This window comes from Pseudochaenichthys georgianus, chromosome 14 (genome assembly GCF_902827115.2).
Source record: "Pseudochaenichthys georgianus chromosome 14, fPseGeo1.2, whole genome shotgun sequence".
In the NCBI taxonomy this organism is placed as follows: domain Eukaryota; kingdom Metazoa; phylum Chordata; class Actinopteri; order Perciformes; family Channichthyidae; genus Pseudochaenichthys; species Pseudochaenichthys georgianus.
Window position 1 is genome coordinate 12,306,733 of NC_047516.1, and position 19,523 is coordinate 12,326,255.

Sequence of the window (19,523 nt, forward strand, 5' to 3'; positions counted from 1 at the left end):
TCTTGAATGCCAATTGCCTCTAACAGATCTATACTTTTCCTTTCTGCCTCTCCAAGGTGGATGCGAGCAATGTGCTGAAGAAGAGGATGAACTCTGCCCTTCTGTTTGAACGGCCTTCCAAAACATTTCCCAACCCACCCGTCAATGCCCAAGCCTTCCTGCAGCAGGGTTCGGCTGTACCAGACAACAACGTTCTGACCGGCACCAGCATCATCGACAAATACTCCCGCATCCTCTTCCCTCTTTCCTTTGGCGCCTTTAACCTGGTCTACTGGATCGTCTATCTCACTAAGGACACCATGGAGATGTCAAGGTGAACAGATGGCATGGTTCTTACAAACATTCCAATTCTTAACTGAAAATACTGTGTTTGGAGGAATCCAGCACAACCTCAACCAGGCTACAAAACACATCCAAAAGTTCCAAACGTGTGTTAAAGTGCCTCAGTATGATAATGTCTTTGTCCCAAAACGTAACATACAATATTTCACGCTAAGGCTATCAACTAGGCTATACTGGTTGGCACATGCATCATGGCCAGTATTTTTGACAATTAGGCCTTTCACAAAACTACACTACGCAACCACAATCTATCACAGTACAGTCACAGCACACTGAGTATTTTTTAACCCATGGTTTTCCAAAGTACATCAAATGTATATTGTGGAACATTCGCAATACGCCACCCATAAAATAAGGCCTAACAGAAAAAATGGGCATTCATGTAAATGGCAATATACAGTATGAGAAAACACTGCTTGGATTATATCTATTTGTTGGTGCATGCCATTTGAATAAACAAAAACAAGAAAACAAGGCAGACAACATCATATATCTGGACCCTGAGTCTGTAATAAAGTTTTCATTCATTCATTCATATATATAGTGTACTATAAGCTATTATTGTTTTGATGTTATGTGAGTATGTCTTTACATTATTTATGTATGTATGTATGTAGGGAGGCTGTGGCGCAGTGGTTTAGTGCGTTGGTGTTCGGATCAGGGAAGCACAGGTTAAAACCCCACTGCAGTCAGCATGTCGTTGTGTCCCTGGGCAAGACACTTCACCCCAAATTGCTCCTGTGGGGATTGCCCACAGTATTGAGTCGCTTTGGATAAAAGCGTCTAACAAGTAACATGTAATGGTGTGTGTGTGTGTGTGTGTGTGTGTGTGTGTGTGTGTGAGATGGAGGGGAATGTACACTATGTTTTTGTATGTATGTTTAGCCGCCTGGTAGTGCATATTTTATTTAGCAGCCAAACAAAGCTCCTACACATTCAGCTCTAAATAATCACCATATGTCTTTTTCGAATACGTCAGCAGAGTTTAAGAGTTGGTCAAAGGCTTGGTACAGTAGTTAAGTCCTAATTGCGATACAAGACCACAAGGCAAAACTGGCAGGCTATGTATTTGTCATGTCTACCACTGTACACTGCCAACAGGCTGCAGTGCACATACCCTGCATGCATGCTCTGTACACAGTGAATATAGGCCCAATGATGGCAAGACAGCACACGCTGACGGGTAGAAATGTAGTTTATTAGAGTAGTTAAGAGTTTAAATACTAACAATAAAATGCTATCAAAATCCTTACCCTGACCACAATTTTATGTTTGCTGCTGAACAATTTAAGTACATGCTGTAATATCTGATGCACTGTTTATATCACATCATGCTATATAAAGAATGTAATTTAAAACAGCAAACATGCAATACAGCTGTCATTGCCAGGCTGAATTGTGAAGGCTCAAAGGCACATTAATGTCATTTTCACAAGTGGTGTCTTTCAAATGCACATGATAAACTGAGACATACATATGACTCACATGTGTAACTGATTGTAGATACACACAGCACCCTTCATGGCGTTGCTATTGCCAAAGCAATATGTCTGTCAACGGATTAAATCACACTGCAGTGATAATATCAAGGGATGTAGCTATACATCACCTTTCTGCATCCTGTAAGGTTCGACACTTTGTCAGAGTGTTTTGGGTTATGCGCGTTAAAGGAGAACGCTCTGTTATGATGCACGTGTGTGTATGCAAGTTCAAGTGTTTAATTAGTCTTAACCATATGCTCTAAACAGCTGCATATGCCTGGTTGTGCATTTATGTGCACGCTATCAATGCACTCCAACCCTCCTAACTCATGGGCTTCTGAACCGGTGGGTTCAGCTCCTTTTATTTCCTCATGCTCTTTTTCTAAATAGGGAATAGCCCTAAAGCCTGAGCTGAGACAAACCAGATGACATGACAGTGTTGGCAGGCATTGGGATAGCTATGTGTGACTAACCCTCTTAGTGACACTGTCTCAACAGTTTTTATTAATTGATAGGGAGTGTAAGCGAGAAGCCCATCCTGACAAACTTCATGTAGGCAGCAGAGTGCTGGCCTTCAGGCCCTGGGAAGCAGAAATAAGGAAAAACACATGCAATCTAGCTTGCATGCATGTTTCTAAAGGAATGTGGGTGTAATACACGGGAATGTCTCCATGCAATCAAGTGTATGACTGAACAAGCGCAGGGAGTAGGGGAAGTGATGAAAGGATCAAGGAGGTGATACAACACAGAGCCCAAGGGCTAAAAACAGCAAATCCCAGCGGTGTTTGAACCTAAAGCTCACCAGTCAATGCAAGAACACGAACAACCACAGGTTGTCTCGGCCATTGATTGTGGATTCATCATTCTCACTGAAACATTCAAGATGTTTTACATGGAAACAATCTATCACACACACAACAGATGGATAGGTACAATACAAAGTTGAGTTAATTTTAACTTACAAAATGACTGCATCAACCAACAATTAAGTCAAGGTCCTAGTTAATATAATGATGATGTATATATTAAATATAGTGTTGATACATGTTTTCCTTTTTTCTTTCTATTTTCAACAAAATAAATGCATGATGTCAATCTAAGGCAGCGTTCTTCCAGTCTTGCGGAACGTACAGAAGGCGTTATATATGTTTTTACTGTAAAATGTATCTGATCTCAATATCAATATTACTCCTGAAGGATCAGTATGGATGAGAGAGCAGTGATCCCTGTGGGTGAGGGAGTTGCGTGAGTCTGGGATAATGATGGTAAGATGCATTATTACAAAAGCCCTCTGGACTGGAGTATGGCTTGTCCAGATTTGCATATAACTCAAAAATAGATTTGGCTAATGGAGATGAATTCAAGTGACTATAGGTGTAGGTTAGAGATAAGATTACAACAATGGAGCTGAATGGCAAATCTGCACAAAGCTTTAGCAGTAACCAGCTCTAGTGCTATAGAGGACCATTCCTGCACAGTCCTCCGTACAATGCTTCACACTTTCATAATTAACACTTTACATTTCATAGTTATTTTTATGCAGCACCACCCACATAGTGAACCCTTAATGAGTTATATCCACCATAATCCAAACAGTCCTTTTCACTCCAGATAAATACATATACAGCTCCAGTGGCCCCAACTGAAAGCAGTGCATGTCACAGACCCCTTTGTAGCTCTGCTTTTATCACAAAAAGCCCTCCTGCAAAGATGAGCTGGACCAGAAGAAAAGCGTATATATTAGTGTGTGTGTGTGTGTGTGTGTGTGTGTGTGTGTGTGTGTGTGTGTGTGTGTGTGTGTGTGTGTGTCTGTGTGTAGGTGGATTTGTGTGTGTGTGTACCTATGTGAGGATACAAGCAAACAAGTGTATAAATGTGCGATGGCAGCAGTGCCTACCGACTGGAGGCTATTTTAATGAATAGCACCATTCAGGGCGGGACATGAAGGAAACAAATTTGCTGAAAACACTTCCTTCCATGGAGGGCCCCAGCTGGTTGACTGACTGGTTGCAAGCTGGCTGGCGGACTGGTGTTAGAGTGGTTACAGCAGGCGATAAGCCTTACCCCTCTGTATTGCCCGTCAGAGTGCCAAGCTTGAAAAACAACTTCCCTATTGTTGCTCATAAATCAAAACCACTAAATGCTGTTTCCAACTCAATTCCTATTTTCGACTGCGGGGCCGTAGCCATAACTTTGGTATAATGATCATTCAATTACAGGCCACTCAGACAGGGAGCGAAGAACACCGATATAAACAGCAATCCCCTATCTATCATATTTCACTAGGCGGCCTCATGGGAATTGCTACATCCGCCTTTGACACCTTGTTTGTGTGTGTTTGCATTCACACATTTCTCACACATCTACCTGTTTACACGGATGGATGGATGTGTGCCTACTCAAGTGTGTAAATGTGAACATTTACAAGTTGTTATCACAAAAGATGTATTTCCCTTCACATATCTATGCTCTCTCTCTCCTACTATCCCTCACGCTCAATTGGTTTCTCTGTTTCCCACTTAATCTCAGGCCCCGGCCACACAAGGACGATAACGGTAAGACGCATACGCAATCGCAATCGCAAAAAAGCTTCCGTCCACACGCAATATTCACCGGATAGTGTCTGTCCACACCAAGCCCCCAGGAAGTGCGCCGGACTCAGATGAAAATATTCGTGCTGGCCAAACGGCGGTACTACACTTGCCAGGCCCGGAAACACTTTTTCCCATTGACTTACATGGGGAAAGAGTGGTCTGTAAATCGTTGGATAATTTTTTTTAAACTAAATAAACTACCCAGTATGAACACTTGTATAGCCCTTATTAAAAACATTCGTTCCTCAAGTTGTAATAATGTGCTAATAACGTTATTCTGAGAGTTATTTCCCTCGGAAATAACTCTGCAGTGCGCAGTACCTCAAGATGGGCGGGAGCTCAACATGGGCGGAGCCTCAACGCCCCTCCTTCTCAACCTTTGAGGCACGTGACGGGCTTCACAGATGACGCGTTGCATCCTGTTTCCGGGGTAGCTGTTCTGTTCTGTTAATCATAGCGTCAGTATTAACTATTTTAACATATTATATCTTATATTATTAATATATATTAATAATGTGATAATTAATGTGATAATACATTATATATATATATATAATGATACCGGTAATATAATGATACCTTGAGGTCTGTGATGATGGCGAGTGATCTGTCGCCATGGCAACGGCATTTAAAAATGTAAAACTCAAATTAAACACATTAACAGCCTTCAAATCATATTTTAATGTCTATTTGCATGTTAATTGCATCAATTTATTCAGTTATGACTTCAAGAAAGGGCCTTCAATTGTTTTTTAACGTACACCTTTTTAATTTTAATTTCAGAGGCAATATTGTATATTTACTCACTTTTTACTGAAAAACATGTGATATAAATGAAATCATAGTACTGTATTTCCTACCAGTATTTAAAAAATATATATTAAAAAAGTGCCATCGTATTGACAAATTGATAGAATTGACAGGATAATATACCCGCCCTCTACTTAATGGTAGAGACTCGTTGGGGAGAACCGCAACATAGAAAACAACACAGCAAACACGCAGCATTTAACGGTGTTCATTTATTGATACATCCAAATGACATGGCCAACCGGCAAATGACAATGCACTGGAGGACAGGAAACAAACAAAAGGACAAAGGGGGCCTGGGCCAGCCACACCACGGGCCACACCACGGGCCGCTTCCCTCCGCTACCCAGAAACCTAACAAGTCCCTGCGGGAGAAAACAAAGTCGCGAAAAAAACCTAAACTACCTGTTCCTCCAGAGTAGCCTACATAAGATACAGACACTAGGAATCTACAGATCCTGAAGCAGAGAAGAAGGAGGAACAACCTCCTCCGGCGTTGAGATTAGGGAAGAGAACTCGTAATCTCCAGATTCTGCTTTTCAAGTCCCCAGCTGAAGGTAATTAGGACACCTGGGGGAGGCGGAGCCAGGGGCAGACCAGGTGTTTCTGTGCAGCAGGGAGACAGAGAGACAAACAGGAGGGGAGCACGTAACACTGTGAACAGAGCCATTCCGCATGTACGTCTACTTTTGATACTTCGAGTACATTTAGCTGATAAATTATCAGCTAAATGTACTCGAAGTATCAAAAGTACTTATACTCTTTTACTTAAGAAACACTTTGAATTCAGGACTTTCAATATTATTGAACACAGAAAGCAACAGACAAGACAGGACAAAAATAATACACAGACAGATCATGACAACTAATACATTTTGAGGCATTAGTGAACCTAATACAGCTGATTGTAACAGCTCCCTTGTAACAGCGGTCACTCATGACCCCATCTCAAATGATGGCCTGCTTCTTTTGTGGAACCTCACAACCTCTTCATCCTGAAATATATTTGACAAAGAGAGGTTAAATGTTTAACACTCACACTGGTTCAAGACTTTATCATTTGTGATTCAACAACTTCTACCTGCATTGCCTTTTCCTCCCGTCGCCTCTTGCAGTCTTGCGACCTCTCTTGTTCAGACCTTGGTGAATGAAAGACAAACATTAAAAACATTCATTAAAAATGATATAGTCAGGTTACAGTGTAACAAATAGTTTCAAGAATGCAAATGTAAATTGTAAAATTAAAGAAACATACGGCATGGGAACGTTTTTGAGGAGAACTAGGCACCACGAGTGCCTAATTTGCTGCATGTTTGTCTTGGAATATAAAAAGCACACAACCAGATGGGTCAACAACACATGTCCTGAAAAGTCTTGTATCCACAAGTAATATCAATGAAAAACTGAAATATGAAACCCTTATTTCTACATACCTTATTGAAATCAAATTGGGCTCTTGCCACAATGTAAAATGCGTACTGTAAATAAAGACATAGTATATTATGTTAGGTTGTTGTGATGCTATGGTGTTCATTGACAAATAATATTCCTCCGTGAATGTTGTTTTGGATATAAATAAATCACAGCATGTCTCAAACTATGAGCAATAATGGAGTGCATAGCATGCTGAAAGCATTATACATTTGTATACATCATTATAAACAGAAAAATAGGACTACTATATGTATACTGTATATCCAGTATCTTACCATCAAAACAAACACCCCACAGTTGTTCGAGAACCCTTGTCTTGGTAGGCCCTGTAGTGTGAAAAGTCAAAAGTGTCAAAAATGACAATTACATCATACTCTTCAGTAGAATAATTTTAACAAATCTAACCTGGACATCATCCACACCAAGACTTGCCCAATGCCCAGGGCACAAGATCTGAGCAAGGTTTCTGTGAACACAATGCATGTGAAAGTTAAGAATAAGTACAATTTAATTCAACTTTATAAGTGCTCGAAAATCATGCAGAAAATCTTTGAACACTGTTGGAACAGGAACAAACTTGAACTTCCAAAAAAAAAGTCATTAAGGGGTAAAACAGAACAGCCCCGCTGTCAAGTGGCATCTATGGTTCTGTTCAATGCCTTTTATTTAATACAATGTATCCCATGTTAGTTCAAATAAAACAGAGCCATAGATTAAAAAAAGATAGACAAGTGGTCTAAAACAGAACTACCACTGTCCGGATGTAACTGTGCGCCAAAAAACCTGAATGGTTTGGTGCGACTATCATCTCTCCAGCCAGTGCCACGGAGGGGATCTAGAAAGAAAATCTCCCTAGCTTGTGGCCTCAGTATCTGTTAATATCACACGTTCCAATATCAACAGGTATACTTTTACATACAAACGTTATATTATAAAGTTGTAGGATCTGTATTATACAACTAAATGAAGCGTTGAATTGAAAGATAGAAACACTATTTGCGGCATGGCAAACTGCATTGTACAGTAAACAAACAATAGCAAAGACTGAACTACATGTACTTACTCAGAGTGTCCAGTGTCCAGGTTCCCACACTGGAAGGAGAAGCCATTGGAGATTTGCTGCATTTTCCTGGAAAAGCAAAAACCAGTTGTGTTGATGTGACTACAGTAATGAGTTGGCACAAGAATATGGAGCAGCAACATGGATAATCACGATCAAAATACCGGCAGGTGTTGCATCGGATTCAGCGAAGATGGTGGAAACCAGGCAGCTATAACATGGCTGTTGGCAGCAAACACGCCATCTACTCTCTGTAACAGATGTAGTTTCATAATGTAATATCTTATAATTGTTTGGTATAATATAGTATGTTTTTATATTTACATATTTTAGAACAGCTTCAATACCTTCTCAATCACTGGCCCGTCCACACTACAGCTTCGACAGCTTCAAAAACGGTTTCCAACTCGTCTGCCCATTCACTTTGAATGGGGTGACGTCATTTTTCGCCGAACTGCATTGTGGGAAGCAGAGCCGAGCTTTCCTGGCGTTTCAGGCTGCAAAAGTTGAGCAATGTTCAACTTTTGAAGCTTCTCAAGCTTTCGGTGGAAGCGTCAGCCAATCAAATCATATGCCAGTACAAGCTCTAGCCAATCAAACCGCTGCTTGTGTGTCAGGGGCGGGAGATTCATATGATTGGTTGTTGGTCGAGCGTCAGACACGCCCAGCTCCAAGCTTTTTTTGAAGCTGGAGTGTGGACGGGCCGTCAGACAGCTGTTCAGGATCTGGCAGAATACAAACACACAGTCAGTAAAATACAGAGTATATGAAACATGCCAACAATTAAAAGAAAATCAGTTAGAAAAAGTACAAGAAACAAAGAGCGTGATCACTCTGATTACCATCCCATCCATGTCATTAGCCAAACCCAAACTCCAAAGATCTGACCGCGTGAGAACCATCTTGCTCACAAAGGCTAGATGTGTGTTTGGACTTTGGGTCTTGTCCAGAACCTGTGCAAGCTAAAGGAAGAAAAAAGAAAATGAAAACCGGCATTTTAAGTAATATTTAGCATACATACAATATTTGGAACTGCTGACTAGTTCACTTTACTTGTTTGTTTTGAACCTCCTGAAGCTCCTGTCCCCAGCAACCTTTGCTTGCCATAATTGTGTTGATACTAGTAAAGTCTCCCTGGTCCTTGGCATCATTCACTTGATAACAAATCAACAACACAAAATGTATGTCTGTATACAGTACAACTTGTATGAATACAAGTTGTCAATATCAAGCAGATAACTTACACTCCTGTTGCTCCTGACCATCTCTGTGGTGTTCTGAAAATGCAGTGGCCATCCCAACTTGTGAAGGAGGAGCTGTTGAAATTAAATAATATTAGTTCTCCAGATAACCACATAAAAGAACAAGAACATAATGATTCTAAGAAATGCTTCACCTAATGATATCCTCCCATTGGCATCAAGCTGTATTTCCATATCTGCTGGGATGATTTTTCTGTATTGCTCTTTAGCTTTGTTGTTTGTTGTCACATTGTAGTGGTGCAGTATATTTCTTTGCAGAAATATGTGTGTTAAGGGTGTTGTCATGTTCAAAAAGTAATTGTTTTTCCTCATTCCTGCACATTGACACATTGTTTATGCACCCCACCAGCTCTGGCACAAGCTCTATCCTTCTGAGAACATCCCTTTCATCAGTGTGTGATGATGTGTTTCTGGTCAAAGAAAAATAAACACAAACAAAATAGTTAGGCAATAGGCAGGAATAAAATAAGCTGCATATACATTTACTTTGTAAAAATCGAATTTAAATATAGGTTATGCATAGTATAGTTATTAGTATTTCTCAAGTAGTGCAAAAATAATATAAAAACTTCCATAAAGTTTTCAGGACTTTGCTTATACAGCAATCCTACTATTTTGAAGCAACACAAATGTAATTTGTAGTTATAAATAATAGTTATTAAATGTAGTTTGACAGCAAATAAGTGAGATTTAAAATCAACAAATGTTAAACCGCAGCAAAAACAAATAGTTAATTTATTCAGGGATACTTACCTCCATTTTACTCTGACGACATAATTAACAGAACAGAACTGCTACCCCGGAAACAGGATGCAACGCGTCATCTGTGAAGCTCCTCACATGCCTCAAAGATTGAGAAGGAGGGGCGTTGAGGCTCCGCCCATGTTGAGCTCCCGCCCATCTTGAGGTACTGCGCACTGCAGTGAGGGGCTTCTCCACACGGAGCTGTTGGACCCACCAGAGCGTTGCGTATGCCGTTCTATTCACCTTGGGACCCGTTATCGTTACCGCAGTCGTTTAGTGCCGTATTCTGTCGTCCTAGTGTGGCCGAATGATCTATATGACACAGAACGGTAACGGAAACGACCGTTATCGTCCTCGTGTGGCCGGGGCCTCAGTGTCACACAATCTCACTCTCTCTGCTGCCCCCTCCCCCAATCTCCCCCTCTCCCATGGTGACCTGCCTGTATTCTGCTTCCTCTTTGATAAGACAGGACAGCCCAACAGGGTCTGCAGAGTGGTGTCCCTCCACCTCATCTACGCAGCATTAATCATGCAGTCATTTAAGAGCAAAGAGAAATCGTGTCTCAGTGAAATGTGTCTCGACAACCAGTCTTCTTTACCGATAGCATACATGCATATTGACCATCTGGCTCCTTTGGCAAATACAGTTAATGCAGCAGGGCAGCCTTGTTTAAAAGAGAAATGGTCCCATCACCAAAAGGTCAAAAGTTCACTCACTCAAAGAACCAATATGAGCCTGTCAGCAGTTCTGTGACCTGCCAGTGTTCCCTAGAGACAGACACTGCACACTGCTCCCTCATTAAAGTCACACTGGATACAATTATACGTTATTACTCTCTGGTGGGCCATTTTCGATGACTGGTGATATTGGAAAGCCTGTCAACAATCAAATGCATACAATTGACACGTTTATAAATGACAAGGACATTAAGTGTTTTCTGTCTTGTGTTTTTAAATGATTTTAAGGTTGTAGGAAACAACATGTTAAAGTCACTACATGATACAGTAATATCATGTAAACTTCATATAATGACAAGAATATTTCTGTTCAAAATGTGTTATCAGCTCACATGTTCACACCAGCTCACAGTCAGTCTTAGCTAATCATACAAGCACACATACTGCAGTGCAAACATTTGAGAAATAGATTTAATTTGCAAATTCAATTCAACTAAAGAAAAAGTAGGCCCATGTTTGCCTTTTAAAGCACAGAGACACAGTACCAATTATATCGAAACATGACTTCCCAACCTACCTAATTACCAAACAACACAGAAAGTTGGAATTTTTTGCCAGCTTACATATAGGTTCTCTGGCTGAAAGGGGCTCTCAGTGCTGTCAAAAGTGTCGCCTGCTCTAACACATCACGCGGAGGAGGTGGAGGTGGAGATGTGAACTACCTGGCACAGGTTCCTAGATGAGTTTCACAAGGTCTTTGTAAACAACATTGGCAGCGAGGGACTGAATACATTCAAATGTTAAATTCAGCCTGGAATGGATGCCAACCTTCACAGCAAGACGGAACTGGAGCATGCTGTTACATCATACCAATGTGTGTTATGCAGGCAGATGTGGACGCATGTGAAATGGAGTAGGTGTGTGTGGAGGTGTTTGCATATATCTGTATGTTTGAATATGGTCAAATATAAGCCTTTAATTACTCAACATACCAGGCTCCCCCTCTTTCTCTCCATGTCTCTCTCACACATTGTCCGCAGTTACCGTTCTTACACTAATTCTACCTTTCTTTCTCTTCTCTCTGTCTTACAGGGACCCTGTTTAAGCCACAAGTTCGTCTTTCTGGAAATCACACGTGCACTCACTTTCACACACATGCACGAGAAAACACACATATTTACACACAATACAAAGATGACAGACCCTTGCCAAGCATTCATTGATGCCACCTCAGTGCATTGTATTTCTTTTTAAGCACTCTCCTGGAAAGTGAGTGTTTTGAGAACAGATGATTCAGCTCTTATTGCCAACATGACCAAGGAGCTCAGAGCGAGTGGGCCCAAGGCTCTGGAAACATTTCAAACAGGTACTGCATCTCTCTGTCTTTACCTTTTGATGTTTATTTACCCCAATATTTAGAAACATGTATGACACTTTTTCACTCTCCATCCTATATCCCCTGTCTGAGTGGACGGGACAAGTTGCAATGGCCAAGCTAACTAGGCTGTAGATCCAGAGGTAGATCCGTTACTTCGTTGTGTGTTTTCATTTATTTGTGCTTGCAACAAGCATGCAGTTCCACACATGATAGTGATTGTGCATGTGTTTTTAAAATGACACATTCTTATCCATGACATTTAGAGCACACTAGAGGGAATGAGTGAACCCGTTGTCCTGACTGGATCTAGTGTGACTGACTGAACTCATTCCCCACAACACTCGCTATTTTTTGGTTCATTGGCTTAATTTCCCTTCACTGATGGGAGTACAAAGGATGTGAGGCAAAATGTTCAAATGGGTTTTATGATGTGTTCCACGAATACATTGGCCTGGCTGAATATACTGTAGACTGCCACATGCAAATAATGACAGTGAAATGTGATGTATAATGACGAAATATATAGACAACTCGCTTAACTCCCTTTCCATGATTTCCTGTGTCTTGAAATATACCTTTAGACAGAAATTAACAAAAGATCTGCACACTGTATTAAAAGCTCCCACATCTTAATTGTGCAACGTTCCGATATAACACCGATCTTCCTCAGGCATTGTCAGATTAGATTTCTGGAAGCCTGTTAATACAATGTGCAGATCTTTGTCTTATTCTTGCCTAGTTTGATTTGTTGGTCCAGCACCTGTAAACGTTTTCAGGAAGTGCTGACAACCTGTTTATCTATAGACAGAAATAAACTGTCAATCCTCACGGCATGATTAAATGACTATCATAGAATAGCTTGTTTCAGCTCAAAACTGTAATCAATCTGGTATCGCAAATGTCTTTTTTTTTACAGAAGACACAGTACCTGACTTTAGGAACACTAGGAAAAATGGTTCTTAAAACACATGTTCTAGTTTAAGTGCGCCACATTTATGTAGTGTAACAAAGAATGTAAACACAATGGAAATAGTGGGGGAAATATAAAACACAGTAAACCCACTACAGTGAACCCACTACTGCAGAAATACTTTTTCCAGTAACCTGTATCCTGGCAACAGCCAATCTTACCCCAGAGAAGATTTAAGCCTTTATACGCTAACATTGTGATCGTTTTCATTTTTATTGTAACTATTTATTGTAGTGTTGTTAATTGAAGTAAAAAGGTTTCTTCTACTGGTTGCCAATTATTTCTTGATGACAGCTCTGGGATCGTTTTCATTTAAAGAACCGGCAAAAATAGAATCCTAAACCTATCATCATCAATTATACAACATGCCAAAACATATTCATAATAATCTACTTGTGTGGATTTGCATATTATTATGCACATTTTCCAATTAAGTAGAGATGGTGACATGTTAAACCCATGTGGTGTCAAAATATAAGCTCATGTGTGTTTGCTTCCTCATCATAACATCCATCATCCAAGAGGATGTTCTTATTAAAGGTGTCTCTTATTAACACTGGCACCGATTGAGAAACCTGCACACGGTGCCAACAGATGAAAGTAGTCTTGAAAAACGGTACAGCTACTTTTTTTTTTTATCAGTGGATATTCGATTCTGAAAATTGTCAATTCACACAAACGTTATGTTAAAACAAACTCAACAATTAGTGTAAATTAACCCTGTGTTCTTATTCAGTCTTGCACATAGTACAAGTAATTGAACAAGAACCTGGTTCTTTAATATTGTGTTAGGATTGTTTGTCCACTTTGATTTTGTTGTAATTATGTATATCTGTTATGAGCCCTTTCATTTGTGAACAGACAAGCATGGTATAGCTAATTTAACAATACTGAATGAATTAACAATGCATGATTAAAGCATCATTAACATGAACACGTTTTTATAAAACAAATATGCAATGTTATATAAAATACAATATAGACCATATTGTTGAATCTTTCATGAACTGGTTGCAAATGAGCAACTCTATTGCCAGAAGAGGCAATTCAGCCAAACCCTTGAATTACAATCCTGTGCCATGGATATTAAAAATGTTGCTTCCTACAATATCTGTACATTACAATATGGTATAGCTGAAGTAGGTTAAGGGTCAGGCTAATAATACATAAAAAGGCAAACTCCGGGATGAAAAACTGATGTACAGTAATAGGACTGACTACTTTTGTACTTTAAATCAGCTCAGTTGGCGTTGAAAAGACGTCCAATTATGGAGTGCCAATGATTGGTTCTTTTTAAGGTCTGTGGTTGCATGTTCTTCTTCTCTTCAAAATGCACACCAAAGGATAAGAAAAGCAATGGTGTCAGGCTGTATGAACTGTTTTTGTATCCTCCCTTCTTCTCTACTTCATTCATCACCCTCCTCCCCTCTGTCTTTGAGGCAGAGGCTGATGAGACGGGGCATTTCAGCCCCATTGCCCTGTATGTCAGGTCTCAGCCTGTGAACTCGGACTGCTACACAACTGCTGGCTTAACCCCAGCGGAGCCTCAGAACATCGTCGACCCCCGCCTCCAGTGAGGACTCAGTGTGTTGCTGGTAGAATACACTTTTGTGTAATAGTTGAACATAAATAAACTGCAGTGAGAGGGTGTGTATGGATGTGTGTGCACAGGAGTGTGTGTGTGTTTTTTGTATATGATTGAGCTTGTTTGCTTTTATCAGTGACCCGAATAATCGGATTTCTGACCCCAGCCCAGCTATTCAGCTCCATCTCACCACCACACTTGCATGACTACCAACTCTTTATACGTGGTAGGCCCTGACACAACGGAACACGACTGTTGTGTTGCCTCACGTCTCCTGCGTCTTGGCCAAACAGTCACACTGGAACACACCGCAAAGACTTCAGCCGACGGCCAAGTAGCACGTACGAACAACGCATGCGTGAGTGGCAATAACTCTCCTTACCAGCAGGCTGCAGTAGTGTGTATTTGTCATTCAAAAGAGGCAACCGGAAGACAGACTACGTGATATACAAATAACAAATAGCGTGTGTGTTCCATTTTTACTCTCGTCCATCGAAAACATGTTTGGCGTGTTTGGCGTGTTTGGCGTGTTTGGCGTGTATGGCGGTATCAGCCCTTGGACTGTTGCTTATGGAAGAAGATAGCAAGACTAGACAAATAATAGCTGTCTGATGTTTGCCTTCTTAATCGTTTGTTTGCGTACCTCACTTCCGTTTCGCTTCTCATGCACTGATTCGCTAAGCTGAACAGCCAATCAGAGTGATTTATTTTGCCGACAGCCTCCGCTGCCGATTCAACTCGGTCAATCGGCAGCGGAAGGTGTCGGCACTGCCGAAAATACACAACGGTACGGGACACACCAATCTGAGTAGGGCTTGGTGTGTCAGGGCCCGAGTTGTTGAATGTAGAAGGTTATGTAGAAGCTACATATAATATAGAAATATAATGCCATGGTGATGGTGGCCATGAACTGCCCTTTAGACATTATGTTTCATTCCACAGGCATGGGCTTTATTAGGCTCTTTCATTGAGCCAGCGTTATCCTATTTTTATTTGTTTCACTGTACACTTGCCTGAAAATTGTTGACACAATTTAGAATACAATGAATGTTCAACATTGTTATTTTATGTGTATATTTTGTGAATATAATTAAGTATTTCTGTAGGTTTCTATTTGTATGCAAACTGTATGACCCTGCTTGATGAGCAGATGCACTGCATCGACTATTTGTACTGGTTTGAATGACAGACCAACAACTTTTGTATTTATAGCTGTTTAGTTCATCCACATGTGTTCCTTGTACACATTGCTCTCCATTAGTGTTCATTGTCATCAGGAAGGCCTGTTTTTATTGCAACTTAAAACAATATTTGCATATTCAGGTCTCTAGTCCCCTGTTAATAAATGAACTCCTACACCATTTTCCCAGAAGATTGTACATTACTATGTTCAATAAAGCCAGATTATGTACATATATATTTCTCTGTTACTGTTTTATAAAACTGCAACTGTGCAGTAAAATATACTATTTTAAAGTACCCTTTGAGGCTCTGCTTGCTGTGTGATTTTGAATATACGTTATTTGTCGTAAAGACTGAAGATGCTGTAGCGCTTCTGAGCAAGACATTTTATTTTCATTATTGCCACAATATTCTCTATATGACATGTTATGTAAGGAACAGTTTGTTGTCAAAACAGATGCCTTAAATTACATCTCTGGATAATGTTTACATTCCACCCTCGTGCAGAAGATCACAATGGTAAATCTAACCAGTTCTATTTTAAATCACCAAGTATAATACCAATGATTCCTATTTCACACATGAATGCAACTGTACACTAAATGTGATTATGTTACTCGTTCCAATGCTTGTAGTTTAATTATGTGATATGGAATGATGTGACAGAACTGTAGGGATGTGGTTTTAGTAGGTGACTCACGCATTTATATAATTCAATTGGGTGGGTAACACAAAGGTTAAATACAGTTTATGATACTGCGTGTTGGTTGGCATTCAGTCAGACTGCATTGCACACACAACCCTGTTAATGCAGCTATTTCTCTACAGTTACACACTTACTTTCTGCATTTCAACTTTACAAACTAGTCAGTAGTTGTTGTTTTTTTCTTTTTCTTTTTTAACTTAAAACATCAAATGGCACACATAAATGTATGCATTTAGCTCTTGCAGCATTAACTCTCTTTCATTCACCCAAGGTGATGTAAATACACCCCCAACCCCACACTTCACACTCTCCTCTCACTCTGCTTTCCTCTACACACTAAGAACAGCAGGCGGGACAAACCAGGGTCCTAGGACAAATAAAGGAAGTGTTATCATCCAACTTCCTGTTCCTTTCCTATGCAAAAGCATTAGTTCTCAGACCTGGCTCGGTCTAACTCACCGTAGCCAATCACAAAAGGGTAGAGTGCCACCTATTGGTGCACAACCTGAATCCTCTCTCCTCTCCATCACCACCTATCCACTCTCCCTCCTCCCACAGACTCACTGGCGCTCAACTACAACACACTGACTCACCATATGTTTTTTACACACGCACAGAGAAAATCACAGTTTTACTGCACACAATAACCACACCCACACACACACACACACACACACACACACACACACACACACACACACACACACACACACACACACACACACACACACACACACACACACACACACACACACACACACACACACACACACACACACACACCACACACACACACTCACGTGTGTGTGCATATGTTTAAATGCAACACAGATGCTCATGCATGCACAAATATATATAATATATATATATATATATAATATATATATAAATATAAACATTTACAACAAAACAATATTAAAAAGGTTACACAGCTGAATAAGGTATCATGAAACATTGTGTAGGATCTGGAATTAAATTGAATCAAATGAGTAGCTGGTATAGAGCTATAAGGGGCCAAACATGAACCACAAGCACCCCGTGCGAGGTCAGCTGTTGACCTTTATATGGAATCCACCATCCCTCCCCCCATAATTGCCCATGCATCATTGAGCCACTGTCCAATCTATAATAAAGGCATAAAAATGACTCGCACATATATTACAAAAATAAACGAGAAATTGTTCTCTGAATATTGCATGACCTTTGGCCTCAAAGTATATTGAGAAATCTATTTAGTATGTAGGATTAATTGTAATTATGTGTTTATTTAAAGATGCAATATGGTCTTAAAGCAAGTCTTTAGGGGGAAAACCCTGAACAACTATATTTAAAGAATATATACATTTAGAAGAATAGAGAAACATTTACATATTTAAGAAAATTCAAATATATCAAGTTATCAATAACCTTACTTGAATTAAAAATGTTAGTATGACTTATGCAAGACAGGAAATAAAAACATATTGCTAAATTCAAGGTAAGTGATTGAGTGTCAGAGTAAATAAAATACGTTTTAGTTGAGCATTTTTTCAGTGGAAAATGACCTTATTCAAAGTAAGCCAATATGCAACATGAATTGTGTGAGTACTTTAGTTTCCTGTAAGCCCAACGCTATGACGGGAGGTGAATGTGAGTATCACTTTAAGTCATCCAGTGAAGCTCATTGGTTGTCCCTCTCCTGGGGATGTGCACCCTTGACGAAATAGCTGTTAGAGAAGGGATGATATGTGTGGGCAGAGAAAAAGGGAGGCCGTTTATGCTGCTGACCTTTGACCACAAGGAAAAATTGTCCATGCACTCACACTTGCAGAGGTAAACACATGCTCCCCCCACGCAGACATTAGAGCAGCAGAGTGATAGAGGTCTCAGTGCTCCTCCACTGTGAACGATTTCCACAGCGCTGTCAGCAGGCACCATATTAACCACATCAGATTCACTCAAATGCCAGACTGTCACTTGCAGTCTGATTCATCAACTTTCCACACTGTCAACCCAGGAGAGGAGAATATAGAGAGACAGAAGGCAGGGGAGAGGGAGGGGGCAGAGAGGGAAGATGCAACGCTGGAGAGGTGAGAGGATAGGCAAGAATAAACTGAGAAGTGGATAGCGGATAGAAACAGAAGGGGTGAGATACAATAAGTAGAAAAAGGGGATGGGGATAGGAGATCCGGGTACAAGATGAATAAATAAAAAGGGTACACATGCAGAACTCTCTCGTGCCTGACATGCCAAGCTGGTGCTCGAGGAGAAACACAGCGGCGCAAACCAGCCAATAACCCGGAACGGAGTGTCACACAGATGGGAAACATATACTGAGACTCTCTCATTCTGTCTGTGTGTGTGTGTGTGTGTGTGTGTGTGTGGAAGAGCCTCGGAAACACAGGCTGAATCTCATTTCATTCCGTTCCATCTCCTTTTCCTCTGAAGAATGATAATGGTAATGGGGTGTCATGCACACAGATCTCCAATTCTTTTTGCTGCTTAGTGGCAGTACGGTACATGAAACAATGCTTAGGAGGTTTCATTTGATGTGGAGCATTTTTAATAGAACCACCACTGAGCATACTGCTGTTCAGCTGTTGCATATATGCAACACTATGGGCCTGAAGTGTTTCGAAGAGTGAGGCTCCTTATTCTGTCTATCTTTAATCGACCCAAGAAGATATTCCTTAAGCAATGTGTCCCTGTTTGAAATGTAAATGAGGCTCCTCACAGCTGGAGTGACTTTTTAACTGTCTACTTGTTGCAACATCATTTTAAACAGGGAGAGTTTGCTCTTCACAACTTAATTGATGTGTCAAAACAATTGTACCTGTTTTCTTACCCAAACATGACACTTTTACTGATCTTAGGGTACTGCGAGATGAAACTCCATTTGTAAACAAGCAGGACGAAATGTCATACATATGATTCGACTCATAGTTGTAGAATATAGAAAGATGATGGGCAACCTTGGGCCATAACTCTAATAAATACTACAGATCTAAAATGCACAGGTTACAGAATGAATCTTTTTACTATGTAGCTGCTTTTATATAATGTCTTATTCCAATTAATGGCCTTACATCTACAACAAAATAGTTAGCTTGTCACATGTAACTGATTCAATATGCAGTTAAACTAAACACTTAGATCTATGTTAACTTAAAGGTCCACTTCAAAACAATGTACTGGGCTTTACTAGACAAAGGAAGAGATTAATTTCCATATTTTTGTTATGGTTTCTATAAAAAAGTATAAAACAAGAAGAAGAAAAAAAGAACTGTGCTTATACTTTTCATTAAAATCAAATATGAC

At 40.2% G+C, this 19,523-nt stretch overlaps 1 protein-coding gene across 2 annotated transcripts in view; it reads left to right on the plus strand.

Moving 5' to 3' along the window:
- The window catches only part of gabra6b (gamma-aminobutyric acid type A receptor subunit alpha6b), a 35,911-nt gene extending 20,152 nt beyond the window's left edge, over positions 1 to 15,759 (plus strand). For both annotated transcript variants that reach the window (XM_034099736.2, XM_034099737.2), the window contains exons 9-10: positions 57 to 313; positions 11,498 to 15,759. In XM_034099736.2, coding sequence (XP_033955627.1) covers positions 57 to 313; positions 11,498 to 11,510 — 270 coding nt within the window. In that variant the 3' untranslated portion in view covers positions 11,511 to 15,759. The remainder of the gene's footprint in view (positions 1 to 56; positions 314 to 11,497) is intronic.
- Positions 15,760 to 19,523: the final 3,764 nt, after the last annotated feature.